The sequence below is a fragment of the Echinops telfairi genome, unplaced genomic scaffold, assembly GCF_000313985.2.
Source record: "Echinops telfairi isolate 266 unplaced genomic scaffold, ASM31398v2 ScPeMD7_3;HRSCAF=10, whole genome shotgun sequence".
NCBI classification, from domain to species: domain Eukaryota; kingdom Metazoa; phylum Chordata; class Mammalia; order Afrosoricida; family Tenrecidae; genus Echinops; species Echinops telfairi.
Genome location: NW_022103899.1, coordinates 35,497,749 through 35,514,053, shown reverse-complemented (window position 1 = coordinate 35,514,053; position 16,305 = coordinate 35,497,749). Strand labels below are relative to the sequence as shown.

At 40.7% G+C, this 16,305-nt stretch overlaps 1 protein-coding gene across 33 annotated transcripts in view; it reads right to left on the bottom strand.

Moving 5' to 3' along the window:
- MAP2 (microtubule associated protein 2) overlaps positions 1 to 16,305 on the bottom strand; it is a 241,754-nt gene that overhangs the window by 78,457 nt on the left and 146,992 nt on the right. For 32 of the 33 annotated variants that reach the window (XM_045297150.1, XM_045297171.1, XM_045297162.1 and 29 more), the window contains one exon: positions 1,557 to 1,838. In XM_045297150.1, the coding sequence (XP_045153085.1) occupies positions 1,557 to 1,815 (259 nt within the window). In that variant the 5' untranslated portion in view covers positions 1,816 to 1,838. The remainder of the gene's footprint in view (positions 1 to 1,556; positions 1,839 to 16,305) is intronic. The other variant, XM_045297177.1, reaches the window with a different exon arrangement.

Below are 16,305 nucleotides of genomic sequence, written 5' to 3'. Positions count from 1 at the left end.
TTATGAAAGGTAAACGGATCGATCTAATTATTGGGGACCTGTACAACCTCTCATAAGCCTGGGATCAGACTAGGGCAGCGGTTCTCAACCTTCCTAGTGCTGCGACCCTTTCAGACAGTTCCTCATGTGGTGGTGACCCCCAACCATAATATTATTTCCGTCGCTACTTCATCACTGTCATTTTGCTATGGTTATGAATCGGGCGACCCCTGTGAAAGGGTCGTTTGACCCCTAAAGGGGTCGTGACCACCCGCAGGTTGAGAACTGCTGGACTAGGGTATCACTAGTTTTGTTTGATGTGCGTTTCTGCATAGTGTTTGCCTTTTATCGCAGCAATGCTGAAACCCTAACCCAGCAAAGACATGACCTTTTAAATTCAGTTACCATTCCTTGGACACACCCTGGAGAGACCCTAACCTGTGACCTGGTATGTAGAAATGCTCAACAGGTAAGTATGTTGATTAATGATTATTTCTTCTTAGTCAACGGATACACCTTTCTTATTTCTCTATGAAAATACATTTATTTTTGAACAGTGCAGTGGATTAAATGTTGCTGACTTGCTGCTACAATGTAGACAATGTAGACAGTTGGTCTTGGAAGAGGAGATGGACTTTCGACTTACACTTTTCAGGGTAGCATGTACAGTGGTTAAACACCTGACCGATAACGTAAAGACCAGTGCTTTGAACCCACCGGTAGCTCTGCGGGAGAAAAACGTGGCAGTCTGCTTCCACAAAGATTCACAGCCTTGACACCCTATGGAAGAGCTACTCTGTCCTCGAGTCAACCTGAGTCAGAGTGGACTTGACAGTGGATTTGGTGTCTGCCTGCAAGCTACTGAATTCGCATCCATGGAATTCTGAATTACAGAGAGGGACGGAGTGGTATAGAAAACTAGAGGCTACTGCTTCTCTATGCTACCAGTGCTGGATCACTGATGGCAACGTTGTCAGAAGAACAAGAAAGAGAGCTACTGTTAGGAACCACAGCTTGGAAAAAGCACACAAAGGAAAGTTCTATTTGACTTTGAATCTGTGTATCATTTATTGTAAAGCTGCGGAGGAAGTATGAAATGAGTCCTGGGTATGCGTGTCTATCTTCATCTTTCTCTTTCTTGTTCTTTCCCTCCCTCCCTTCATTTCTGAGGCGGGTGTGTGGATTCTGTATGCCTCATTTGTATGTCACAAATGAATCTTATCAATCAAATGGACTTAAGACCAACTTCATTTCCTTAATTCTCCTTGCATCTCAAAGATATCCTTTCTAATCGTTTTTTAATGAGTTAAGATGCTGATAGTAAAGTAGACAAACACAAATACATGTATCTGTCTGTCAAATTTTAAAAGTTCAAACTTTAATGGGAAGATGGGTTTGAGCAGGCAAGGAATTTGGAGAAATGCCAAGCTAGGACCCCTGCTCCCCCCACCCCACCCCCGCCCTTTGGTGTGAATTTCAGTCTTAGTGCCAGGATCAGAGCTGTCGATAATTAAGTTTACACAAAACTGACTTCAAAGTACAACACAATCGTTGGGGACAGAACCACCCTTAGTTACCTGCTGTTTCTCGGTCAGCTGAGGTCAGTTCTCCATTGATCCCGTTCTCTTTGGTATTTGAGTAGGTGCCCTGTGTCCCATGCTCTCCAAAGGTGCCCTCTCCGTCCTCTCTGTAAGGGAATCCGTTAGCACTTCGGACAAGGCCTTCCCCGGCTCCGCCTTGATCCTTAATCTCAGGTGGATGCGGATGCGCAGATGCCTCTAGTTGAGTTGAGGTCCAGTGAGGAGCCTTTGCTTCATCTTTCCGATCATCTGCCATGCTTTAATGCCCTGTGACCTCTCCTGGGATTGGAAGAGGAAACATAGTAGCCATCACTTGGGGGAAATCTGAGCTCATGTTAGTAATACCAAGATCCAGCAGACTGAAGGCAGTCAGTGGACTCAATGTCAAAGAAGCATATCTAATAGCCTGCTTGTTACATTAAGAGGCAGGCGTTGTTAACACCTTAGTTTTTATATACCTTTTGGGATATAATTACTTTTTAAAATGTCAAAGCAGTCTATATGTGCTCTTTTAAAATTGTATTTGTTTTCATACCAGTGTTTGCCATTTAAGGACACACTTAAAACTTCTGTTGATATATGGTCTTGAACAACTAAAGTAAACTGACTGCTACTGAGTCAGTTTCAACCCCGACTGACTCTGTGCAGCAGGGCAGAACTGCTCATTAATATTTCCAAGATGGTAAATCTTTATAGGAAATAACAGCCTCTTCTTTTGAACAACTGATTTTTGTGGTTAGTGGTCCTGGTGGTATGGTGGTTACAGCTGGTGTGTGATCTGTATGGTCTACATTTCTAAACCACCAGCTACTCCATTGGAGACAGGCTGGGCTTTCCACGCAGGTCAACAGTTACGGTCTTGGAAACCCACAGGGGTGTCATTATGAGTCGCCACAGACTCAAGGGCAGTGGGATTGGTTTTTTAAGTCCAACACTTAGCCTGCTCTGTCACTACAACTCCTGGGAAGAAGGAACAGCATAGGGAAAATGTGACATCATCTAAACTCACTCTAAATATTGCTCTATTTAAAACAGCGCTCAGAGAAACCTAGACAATACAATGACCAGCATTTGTAAGGTGTTTCAGTTCAAATCAGAGGTGACGACAATTTTGTGGAAACTGAAAGAAAAAAGAGATAGCTTTGATCTTTAAACATTTTTTTCCCTGAAATCTATCTGTACATTGAGGGAATGGCATTTTCCATGATCACATGCCTAGGACGAGAAAGGATAGGAACACTAAGAACACAATGTTAGACATAAATTCTGCCTTCTGGCATTATTTCCCACAGGAGCCCAACAAAATCTGGAGAGGTGACACATGGCCATACATGAAGCTGTTGTACACCATAATGAAGTTGTACACCACCATAATGAAGGCTGGGTTAGTGGTGGCGTGGTTGTTCTGCACATGGTTCAGGAGGAGTAGATACTTGATGTGCATCTCACATGCTGATGCTGCTTAGTTTAGAGGTGGAACCAGTGACTGCGACTCACCCCTCAGTTTGGGAAAGTTGTTACCAACAATATGGGATGTTACCGAGAGAGTTACTCTGCCATGCAGTTGGGTAGTCTTGCCTCAGTAGTGTCCTGTCCATACAAGTCTTGAAGTCTTAACCTCTGCTCTACTACATGAGCTCAGTTAAAAGGTCCATGTTCTCATATGGTCCAATATGTTTTATACAATGAACACTTGAAAATAGAAAAATTTGCATAAAGGAACACATATCATATCAATGTCACTTTCAAAAAAAATCAATACACCTTCTTTTGTTGTTAGAGAACAATTTTAGATTTCCAGGAACATGCAGCAGACAGTCTTAGTCTGGATCTAGTTGCCATTAAGTCAGTTTCAATTCATGTCTAGAAACTCCTCTGAAACTGATCCAGTGCTATTTAAAGCATCCAACCAAAGCCACATAGCTACTGAACTCTTTTTTTTTTTAATGCTTATTCAAATCGCTGAGAGGATGTGGGAAATATTAGGGTTGTGCCTCAGCCGATGTTTAACTCTGGGAGTTGATCCACTCTTTGAAAGTGAATAAAACTCTCTGGGCACCCACAACTCCCAGCTGAAATTGGCAGCTTTTCCTGATCTCCAGGGCTCCCTGGAGCAGATGTTTCATTGGCCCAAAAGTCCTCTTGAACTTAACATGCCACCTACAGGGTATGAAGGTTACCTGTTAATCATCAGTGTATAATAATTAGATTTCAAGAGACACTATCTTTAAATAGTGAATTTCTTAAAGTTTCATGTTTAAGAGTTTGGGATTATTTCTTCCTCATAAATTAATAAATATTAACTTTGGAACTTCCCACACTGCTTCCATTTAATAACAGGGATATAAATAAAACAAATTTATTATCTAATAAGCCCCACCTGACTTTTCAATAAGGTAATCCTCCTTAAAATATATACATATTAATCAGATATGACTTTTTAATTTGTCAGATTTTTGAAATGTACCCAGTCTAGCCATCTATTAAGTGTCAATCAGCTTAGGCTCTTTCAAACTGGAATTGGCATTGTTTTGACAATACTACTTTGACAAAAAATATTAGATGGAAATTAGCCTTGCTCTAGGAAAAAGTTGCTTAGTTGAAGGAAATATTACTTGGTCATGGTCATTTACAATTAGATCATGATTTTTTTTTTAACATACTACCATATGGGGCATTTGGAGGTTAAATGAGTTTTTCAAATATATTTGAGTATAGTTAAAAGTGCTCACATTCATCTTCAATTTCTTGTTGCTAATTTCCCTAAAAACTGTGAATCTAGAGTTAAAGAAGCTGAAATAATAGCACATCTTTTCCCATCTATCAGGACTCCAGGGCGGTAACAAGAATGTTAACATTGCATTGCCAATGTGTAATACAAGACGCTCTCCTCGCTCCAAATTGCAAAAGATTACAGAGGTCTAAATTGTCCCTTGATTTCCAAACAGCTGGAATCTGGCTCACAAACATGTGCTTTGATAAAGCAAAGAAGGTGCATGAATCCTCCTTTTCTGTCTCCGTTCCCTCACACCACCTAAGTTACTTTTATGACATAAACAAAGGCATTCTTAAGAATGTTAAAAGGAAATTTATAACGTTTGAGAAACGAATGTAAAGATTTCTCACATATTTGTGAGGTTTATATTCAACTTTCCCCAAAGATTTTGATCTTTGATTCCTGAGAGATAATTTCTAAAATCTTGAGAATTACCCTAGTGATTGAAATGTCTGGATGAGGTTTGCAGACCTAAGGAAGTGTCTGAAGTATAATTGGCCAGGCCAGAGAGACCACCATATGCTACCTGTTGACCTTGGGAAAAAGGAGGGCGTGACCCATTTCTCTTGCCTACATAAGGTGGTCCTGATAAAGAAGGGGCTGGCTATGGAAACGCCATGGCTCCAGGGCTGGGGAAGGCCTGAGTGCATTTAGGAGAGTAGGGTACTCTCTACTGGGACTGGAAAATTCTGTAATGGAATCCTCCCAGGCCTGAGCTTGTAGGTCTCTACTTACTACCTTTTTTGCTGTAACACAATGGTAATCATAACTATAAAGCTTTCCAAGAGTTGTTCCAGCACAATACTCAACCCAAGGGATTAGTGGATGGGAACAAGTTAGAACTGAGTGTTGTGGGTCCCCTCAAGCTTGCAGTTGGCATTTGAAGGCTTGGCAGGAGCACCCTGGGCTGTGGAGGTTGGAGAGGTTGCACCCTGGGCTGTTAACTGCAAGGCAGCAGTTCAAAACTGAAAGCCACTCCTCCAAGCTCCCCTGCCATAACCCTAAAGAACTATTAATTCAGTTACAGTATTTATAGCTATACCTATCCTGGATTTCATATAAAGGAAATCATCCAACAATCCCCAACAATGACAACAATATAAAACACAGAAAAACTTCAATCCAAATGAAAGCAGAAGATAATAGAAACAAGAACAAAGTAAAAGTGGTTCAAAGGGAAAGCAATGATAATATGTTAAATTTTAATTTAACCATATCTTCCATAATCCACTTTCCAATGAACTGTCTGAGGGCAAGACTATTCATAACCTTAGCCAATAGTTTGAGGGGGTTCAATGTAGGCTTAATCTGCATGGAAGTTGCAAATAGACTTTAGGCTTTCACTGTTCCTCAAAGCCTTCTGCAAACCGGTGCCTAGAACTTAAGCTGTAACACAATTCCCTCCTCTGGTCTTGCATTTTATTATCTACAATCGTTGGATCACATGAGTTGATGAGCTGGTGTGCTCCTTCCTTCTGGACTTACCTAACACCTCACATAGATGGCTAAATGTGTTTAATGTATCCTTTCCAAAATGTTCTGGGTCAAATACTATAAATCAAAACTTCAGAGTTTTACTTGAACATTCATCTAGATATTTAATTGGAATCAGATTTTGTGTGTGTGTGGAAAACACTTATCCACAGAAAGCTCAATATTTTACCACCAAATCTATAAAAACTCAGTTGAAAATAATGTCTCTTGTGATATGGCTTTTTCTTTCATAAGAATTGACATGATAAACTATTATGTTAGAATATGGAAACAAAAGAAACAACGTAACTTTTTGCTTGATTTCTTAAGGTATCAAGAGCCTTGATATATTCTCTCATTTTCCCCTTAGAGTAACCGTAAAGTTTAACTACACAATTTACATGGTTCTAAGTCTTTGATTCTGTGCTCTGTCTCTTATTTTATGTATAATTGTAAACCTTATCAAATCTTTTCTGATTGAAATTAGATATATATTTTATGTAAATAATAACTATGTATACTGTCTTGCAACATTTTATTTTATGGCATGGTTCTTCAGAGAGATGTTTATATTTAGGAAAAAATCCTTTAGATGCTATTGCTAATGGAGATGAAGTGAATACAATGCTGACATGCAAAAAGTGGGTCAAACACATGAAACTCTTTGGGAGAAATGTAAGGCTTTGTGCTCCTGTAGGAATTCACAAACCTTGGGAAGCACCCATAGGACTATTATGGATCAGAATAGGCTCTATGACTGTGGCTTTTGAGTATATTTTAGACTTTGTAGTTATGTTCTAGGTTATCAGATTCTAGCAGAAATAATCTGATTTCTGGAATAGATAACAGTTACAAATGTTAAAAATTCTGAATATTAAAAAAAATTATCATGCAAGTAGATGCTGCTAATAAGCAAATAACTTCAAAACTACTCAGTATATAGAAGGCACCCAAATAACACACTTTAAAAATTTCTTTTAAGGTGTGCAATGTCATGTATTCACATGAAAAATTAATGTATTTAACAGTTGGGTTAAATATAGTAGTATTTTCAATGGGAACACTATCATTCAATTGCTTGTATATGCTATCATTAAATTCCTATAGTATATGAAAAAATAGTTGTTTGATATACTCTGACAATTCCTGTATCTTCTGTCCTTTACAGCAGTTAAGGAGATATGTTTGTCTTTTCACCTCAGAGTTATACCAAAAAGCTCTTTCTGAGCACCTATGCCCTGAGGGTTTGCAGACACAAGAAAATAAAGTCCAGCTGTCACAATGTTTCCAATGTCTTAAGGGAAAAAATAAGAAGTAAAGAGTAACAACCAGAATAAAATGTTCCTCATAGCTGAGGAGTCTTTATGAGCTACTAATGACACCCTTTTACTGCAGCAAACTCAGGGTCTAAGGCTGCCAATTGCAGGTACATTTTCCTTAAGAGGAAACTATTTTCTAATGATCAGGTAGCTTCGGGAGTTGTTTCACATTTATTTTAAAGTATGGGAAATGTATGCAAAAATAGCATGGACACAAACAAAGCATGAGAGGAATCTACAAACCAACCTCTGGCCTTTTCGTCGTATGTCGAGCCCCAAATATTTGTTGAATGAATGAATGAGTAACTCCTCAGCAAGAGGGGGCCATATGGAGAAAGGTTCTGTCGGTTTGGGATGGTCTGACAACACTTGCTCCATGCCTAAGATCAGGATGGTTTGGAACCTAATTTTCCGGCTGATGATGTACAAGCATGGGGGATCCAGTTCTAACTTTGTTTTGAGCTGAGGAGCTATAACACCAAATCGAATAAATGACTAGCACTTGAATAAGGTATTGCAGACACAGTCAAGTCCATGAGAGCATGGGCTTGGAGGAATCTTTAAGATAAACTATTTCATCAGACCTCAGAAACACTTCTCACATCTTGCCACAGACAACTTCTGGATGACCATCTATTTCTGTGGACCTTAAAGTGTTTTCAGTTCCTCCAACACTGAGCCGACCCCAAACTCCCAGCTAACATGTAAAATGGGATAGAACCATTGTGATCTAGAGGGATTTCATTGGCTGAATTTTTTTTTATATGAAGGGGTAGCCCCCCCAAATCAGAATGTTTTTTTAAAGTTATGCACTTATTTATTTATTTACAAAACAACCATATTACCTTCAAAGTTCGCTCCATTACACTTAATACATCTGTCAAATCTGCAATTCCATTCTTGGAAACATTTTGCAAACTCACCTGTTTGGATAGCTGACAGTACCTCCCTGTTTTTATTTTTTTTCCCCACCTCTTCTAAGTTATGAAATCGCTGTCCTTTCTTGTCCCTCTCCACTCATGGAAATAAAAAGAAGGCACCTAAAGTGAGGTCAGGTGAGTACGGTATGTGGGGGAAGAGAGACATGCTGTGTTTTTTTTTGCCAAAAATTGGTGCACCGAGATGGCTTCACGAGCAGGTGCATTGTCATGGTGGCAAAACTAGTCCCCAGTCTGCCACAAATCAGGCCTTTTTTGTTGTACACTGTTAGGATATCTTTTCAGAACCTCTAAATAGAAAGCTTGATTTAAGTGGAGAGAAAATGTTTTGAGAATGATGTACAAATGCGCTTTACACAATTGATGTGTGTATGGATTGCGATAACAGTTGTATGAGCCCCTAATAAAATGTTTAAAAAAAAACACACACACAAAAAAACCCCAGAAAGCTTGAGTAACAGTCTGACCTGGTGGAATGAACTCCAAATACACTAAACCCCTCACAGAAAAAAACCAAAAACCCACATGAGTATTATTTTGATCTTTAGTTCACTTGATGAGCTTTTTGGGCATCTTCCACTGACTTGAGTGATGTTTACTTTCAGTTGTAAGAATAGCAAGGTCTTGTCACCAGAAATGACCTTGGGAAAAAATGCCTGGGTAGCGTCAAAGCTGTTCTTTCAAAGCACGGCATGCTTCCACTGCACACTCTTTTTCCTGGTCACTCTTTTTCCTGCACACATGTTGCAGGGACCCTTCTCATCCCCAAATCTTCCGTTAAGATTTGCTGAACCAAGCTCCAAGATAGTCCAGATAACTTCCCCATCTCTTCAATGATCCATCGTCAGTTTCAGGCACAACTGCATGAATTTTGTTGACATTTTCTTCCATTCAGGAAATTGACAGATGTACAGAACAAAGTTGTCATCAATTGACCTTTTTTGACATGAGAAAACCACTTGTACACTTGAGTTTTTCACATAGAGCTGTCCTTGTAAGCTGTGTTCAACATCACAAGTTTCTTCAGCATTTTTCCCAAGCAGGGAACATAATTTTTTTTTTTCACTGATGCATGCTGTTCTCTTAAATCAGCCATCTCAAAAAAGGATGTTAAAGGGAAAGTGTTTTTAGGAAAAAATTCACAGTGATCAGAGAGAACCTCCCCAGGCAATGCCACTAGGTGTACTCTGAGTTGTTCGTCTCACCTTGCAGGAAAAAGGCATTCTATGAAAACTCTGCCCAATGGAGCTTTTTTCCTTTTTGGGGATTGCGGGGGTGGGGAGTGGGGTGTGGGTGTGGTGTGGTGTACCCTCTTGTCTAGGCTTTTCTTCCTAGTCTGCTTTACTCTAGAAGTTCTGATGAAACCTATTCAGCATGGTAGCAACATACAGCCTTCCTGACAGACGGGTGACAGAAGCACTTGGGGTGAAGTGGCCAGGAATCAAACTTGCAACTCCGGCACACTCACCACTGTCATGGAGTCTGCTCATACTTATGGTGGTGCAGTAGAGGGCTCCTGGGGCGTTGTAAATCTTTATGGGGACAGATAGACTCATCCGTCTCCCACAGAGAAGCTGGTGGCTTTGAACTGCTCCCTTTGCCTCTAGGAGTACAATGCTTAACCTTGAGTACCCACCAAGGGTCTCAAATAAAAAGTGAAAATTTTACCTCCTACCTTGACATCTAATAAATTAGAATTTCTGGGCGAGGGACATTGGTATTGTAACAGCCTCAGCAGGTGATTCTGGAATACGCGGAGGTTTGAAAACAACTACTTTTAGGCAAGACTGCTGCACTCCACTCCACATAAGAATACACAGGAAAACAGCTCTGTGAGAACTGGAGTAAAGGATGAGGCACTGATCGTGAGGGACCATGTGATGGGTCTCATCAATAGACATGGAGCCTTCAACTTCTCAGTCCCGGACAGGAATGGAGTCCAACCACAGAGCTGACCGCTCAGCTTCCTGGAAGTAAGATGGTTCTCTGTTCTCCCTAAGTCAACTTAAAGGACACAGAAATATCAGAGGGATGTTTAAAACTACCTCCTCCTTGGTGATAAATTCTACCTCCTTCTGTGAAAACAGTGACTGGTTCTTGGCAACTCTGTCTTCAGATTGTCTTAGAAAGTGAATTTTAGGCACCCTTGGCATTCGTTAGTAGTTTATGACAGAAGTACGCATTCTTAAAAAGTCTCAAACTGGGTTACTATATATTTTTCCTGTTAAATCACCGTGGGTCTGGTTATGGAGTGGTTGGGGGGTGGAGCACAGGAGGAATGAGAAGATATGTAATATCTCAGCTAGTGAAATTGTACCAAAGTAATAGCTGAATAATTTAATATTTAGATAATTGTGATATGTGATGAAAATGCCATTTAATGACATGCATTGTTCCCTCTCAGGACACGCATATGACCATACATTTCACGGCTTTTCTTTGGATGACAATATCTGAAAGATCACAAAGGACAGGAATAGTGCCTGGTTGTGGTTATTATTATGGAGCATTAAATACTCTCAAATGCTGGCAAGAGAAACCATGAAGACTTGGAAAATCTGAATAAAAAATCCAGGGTGTGCAGACATGCATGTCTCCATTCTCTCTATGTGCGTGGTGCGAAGACCAGCAATGGTAGACACATCTGATCATCTCTGTCTTCTTTGGTGCCACGAGGCATGGGTCAGATTTGCCTCCACACTCCCTCCTTCTTTACCTATTCTGATGCCAACTGTTCCTCCCATCCCACTCTACATCCATGCTGGGTTCACTCATTTGTTGCAGGGACTATTCTAGAAGTAACAGGTTACCACAAGTCAGGATAAACAAGTACTGTGCATACGCGTGTATAAGCTGAGTTTTTCAGCACATTTTTAATGCAGTTTTTGTGGTAAAATTAGGTGCCTCGCCTGATATTCGGGCTGGCTTATACTCGAGTATATACGGTAGTAAGAGTACAGCCATTAATCTCCTCAGCCAGTAGCCAAGTCTCTCAGTCACATGATAGCCAAGGCTCTGATTCTCACCTCTCAGCCAAGTGTTCCCTGGACCTTTTCCTCCATGGGCTAGGGAGCCAGACCACTCGTCACTGCGCCCAACAGTTCCAAAGCCCAAACTCTGCAAGGTGCCCCATTGTCTCAACACTGCTCCTCTTCTGTGCCTGTCTCATAGGCATATGGTCTTGGTAGCCTGTGCCACTTCAGATGGAGATCTTGGACTAGCTCTCCTAAGCCCTGGGCTTTCTTCCTCCTCTTCAAACATGGCACATTCTTTTAGCTGGGGGTGGAGGGGTATGGAGGTGGTAACAACAACTGCCCAATCCTCTCTACCACTGTTGTACATACCCTGTTTTCATAGTCCCACGCAATTATTTGGTGCAACTTACAGAGACTTGAGTAGATGAGCCAGATGAAATTTCACTCCTCTATACTGCACAGAGATCATGCTAGAATGTTTTCTAGGAAACATTCTGCTCTCTCACCAGCTCAGAAACCATCGGGATGATGATGATGATGTTGGGCTGCTATTGATCCAAAGATGAACAGATGAATAACATAACCAAGAATATTGCTTCTCTTTCCCATGGAGACTTGATTATGTGTTATACAAGTGATATACACACCAGTGTTAAGAAGCCCCTGTGTGCAGCAGAGTCAAAATGCCGAATTTGGTAACTGAGAGGCTAGAGTTTTGAGTCCACCCACAGTAATCCACCCCAGAAGAAAGACAGACACTAACAGAGTTGTAAAGGGCAGTCTTGGGCCATGCTTAGATACAAAAGGTATCTAGATATCTATGCAACATCTAACAGAAGTGAGTGACATAAACACATTCATTTTTTACAAAGATGCATCTTGGATTGGAAGGCGGCATGGCTGAAGACAGAGGCCTGCCTTACAGAACATCACTTTAGCAAAAAGCACGGGGGTTACACTATGATAGTATGGGGTGGGGGGATAAGAAACAGAGGCTACATTCTATGTTCAAAAGTAATTTGACTAATTTAAAAAAGTTTAGTCCTCAAAATAAAATGACCTATTTAACAAATAGAAATCAAGGAGTACCACATTGGTCACAACAAACTAGATACCATTGAAAAGAATGGGAATTACAGAACACTGAATTACGTTCATGTACAACTTCTACAGAGAGCAGCAAGCAGCTGTTCAAGTAGACTTGAATGGTTTAAGAGGCAAGAGAGGGGAGTGGAAAGAGGGGTGGCTAGCATTGATTGGGGTCATATTCTTTCAGTGTGCTTATTCAGTCTGTATGTTGGGTAAAGGCCCTGAGACGCTGTGCTGTGTGAAGAAGAAGAGGAGCAGCACTGGAGGAAGGCGAGCTAATAATCTGCCACACACACACGAAATCACCATGCTTAGGGAAAGTAAAGAGGACTTGAACATCGGACAATACTGCCTTCGCTACAGAGTATCATTCAGGAGAAAGGAAACGCAAATCATCACAACTAGATCAATGAACTCCATCATAGTAAATGAACAATATTGAAGTTGACTTGGATGTCATTTTATCTTGTCCACAATCAACACTTAGGGAGGCACAGTCAAGAAAGCGAATGGTGCACAGCACAGGGCAAATCTGCTTCCCAGGACTTCTTTACAATGCTCAAGACCCAAGTTTCTCTCTTTGTCTTAAATTTTTCCCTATTTTTCTGTCTGTCCTCATCTATCCAGGTCCTTACATTTCCTATCCACAAGTTTGCTGTGAGGTGAATAATAAACTGTGCTTCATGCTACCTTGGCTGATATTTACCCTTTTCAATTTGTGGTCCAGTTGTAAATGATATTGTGAAGATTTCTTTTTCTTAAAATATGCAGTGTTAGAGAATATTTTGTTTGATATTTAATAATAAAAACACTAAGAGGGAATTATCTCCTGTCTTCTTGAGTGAGTCCCATCAAGTTCTTTTAGATTACTCACCACTGTACTTTTGTTTTAAAAAAAAATCAGGTCTATCAGCAGTTACAGGAACATAAGACTCTGGTCATGCAACATGTGAGGAAGAAAATGAAGAATGTGGAAATAAATAACAACCAGTTGCTGTCAAGCTGATTCCAACTCATGATGTCATCATGTGGATGAATTTAAAAGCCCAAAAGTCCAAATTGAGGGTACTGGCTCTAGGGCAGCGGTTCTCAACCTGTGGGTCGAACGACCCTTTCATAGGGGCCACCCAATTCATAACAGTAGCAAAATCACAGTGATGAAGTAGCAACAACAATAATGTTATGGTTGGGGGTCTCCACAACATGAGGAACTGTATGAAAGGGTTGTCGCATGAGGAAGGTTGAGAACCACTGCTCTAGGGGAAGTCTGTCTCTGTGTTGGATCTGGAGATATGGCCTTGTCTCTTGTGCTCCTGCATGAATCTCCACGTGGTGGCATCTCTCTTCCCCCATCTCGGCTAGCTCACTTGGTTGTTTAATTTCTTTTATATCAAAAGAGACTAACACAAGACACAACCTACACTAGCCCTGCCTCATTCACATTACAAGTTCAACCTATTCCCAAATGGGTTATAACCACAGGCACAGAGGCTACCTTTGGGGGCACATAATTCAACCTCTAACATGACCCTTGTGTGTTAGAGTAGAACTAGGCGGTATAAAATCTTTGATAGCTTATATCGTTAGAAGTGGACTTCCAGAGCTTTCTTCCCATGTGCTCCTTGGTATATTCAAAGCACTAACCTTTTTAATTAACAGTTGAGCTCATTAATTATCTGCATCACTCAAGAATGCTGAAGAAAAAACAAAACAAGGTGGGATCTAAATAAGGGGCAAAGTGACCTTTTCTTGAGAGACAGTGATATAAACTGATTTAACAAGAATGTCCTTCATTTAATATTTTGATCATTAGCAATTCATTTATTATGCTTTCTAGTATTTTGCTAAATAAACATGTTTCAAATACTCCTTTATAACAGGGTGGATGCCCTGACTGAGGTATGAAGTGTGGCTACCAACAGCCCACACTAGCCTGGGAAAGACAAGTGTGCTTGAAAAATACACCTCACAGGATAACCTAGTGAGTCCTGTCACAGAGAATGAAACACAATTTACATATGCATAATCCTTTTCACTGATGGGCATTTAATCAGAAAAGTGGGTAGGCCAACATATTTGTATTAAGTGCATTTTAAAATACACTGAATTATTATGTCTATGGAGAGCCCAACACCTTGACTATATTAAATGCTATTTTTTTCCTTTAGAAAGTAAAAAAAAATGAGTTTTGTAAAAGCAAAGCATGAGTCGTGTAAGACAAAGCCAAGTGCTTTTTATTTATTTGTTTTTATGCAGGGAAGGCTGTATGCCATGCTGTCCTCTGCTCACTGGCTATAATTGTGTCTCAGGGCCTCTGAGTGGAGTTGGTCCATCTGAACACACTACTGGGCTTATCTCTTTGAACAAACCTATCCTGGTGCAGCCTGGACTGGCCTCTCGGAATCAGGTAAATTTTATGGCTTGCCAGATTTCTCTAGGGATATGATGTGACATAAACTTGCTGAAATATATACCACTCTAGATATATGTGATGATTAGAAATTTAGCTAGAAAGAATAGTCAAATAAGCAAATTTCCACAACGATTTATTTTTTCTACAAAGACAAATAGTCTGATCTTCTAGGGAAAATGTTTTAACTCAAATATAGGCACTATATCCCAATTTTGGCTCACAGCGGCTCTATAGGACAGAGAAGTGCCTATAGGGCTGTTGTGCTAGTTACATAATCTGGTGTCAATTTGAGGATTAATAGTGTAGGGGTAGAGTATAACCTGTCAATCCGGAGATAGCCAGTGAGACTTCTGTGTGGGCATGGCCTTCTCCTGAGCATTCTGGGAACTGCTGTATTTTCCTCCTTGGAGATGGGAGACACTTCTCTCTCTGCTCACTCCCTGAGGAGAAGCCACATGGTCTTAACGTGATGCAGCCCTGGAAGCTGGAGAAGCGACGTGTTTTCTCAATATTCAACGGCTCTTGTGTATAAACCTCTTTCTTATACACATATGAGTGTGTCCATGAATTTGTTTCTCTGGGTCTACCTGGACTAACACAGCCATCAAGGGTACCAATCTTTACATAACGAGACTGCTACATCTTTCTCCTGTGGAGTAGCTGGTGCGTTCAAATAGCAGCTGAGTGCTTAAACCATTACAAGTATGGCAATATGATAGACTTGGCCTGTATGCAAAAACAGGTTAATTTAAAAATCAGACCCACTCATCTTCCAGTCAGACAAAAATTAGGTCTGGCATCTTATAAAGGCAAAACAAAGAAAGGAAAAATACGAAAAAAAGAATTAAATCTTGTTGTGATCCTCAAGAGCTCTGGAGGTGTAGTGGTTACACATTGGGTTGGCAAGTGCAAGACTGGCAGTGTCCAAGCACCAAGCCCTGTGAGAGAAAGACATGCTTTTTGCACCGTAAAGAACTGCGGTCTCAGAAACCCCAGGGGCAGTTCTACCTTGTCCCAGAGCATCGCTTTGCTAGGAGTTGGAGTTGACTTGGCAGCAACGAGTTTGTTTGTCTTTCGATGATCCTGCAGGGCATTTAGGTATGGTGGAAAATACTAAGAGTAAGGGCTGACGCGCAATCATGCAGCATCGTTTTGGTCAGGCTAGTTAATGCATGCTTAATCATTAACCACTGGTAATGACATGCTGCTGACAAATTTTAAGCAGATGGTTTTAAGCAGGCTTAAGGAAAATGGATTAAGGAAGGTTACGATCAGAAATAAGAAAGTCAATTCAAAAATCCATGAGAGAACATACAAAATTCTGTGTTAAGGTCTAAGTAGAGCAGAGCAAAATCAGACCCAATGTGAATGGGGTGGGGGTGGGGGGGCATGGAGTGGAGACCCAAAGCCTATCTGTAGACAATTGGTAATCCCCTCACAGAAGGAAGAGATGAGCCAGTCAGGGTGCAGCATATCTCCGATGAAACACACAACTTTCCTCTAGTTATTTAATGCTTCCTTTCCCCCACCATCATGACCTCAGTTCTGCCTTACACATCAGATTAGACCAGAACATGCACACTGCTACTGACAAGAGCCCACAACACAGGGAATCCAGGACAGATACACCCCTCAAGGCCAACAATGAAAACAGTGATATCAGGAGGATAATGGGAAGATAGGGGAGAAAAGGGGAATCGATCACAAGGATCAACATATAATCCCCTCCTAGGGGGATGAACAACAGAAAAGTGGGTGAAGGG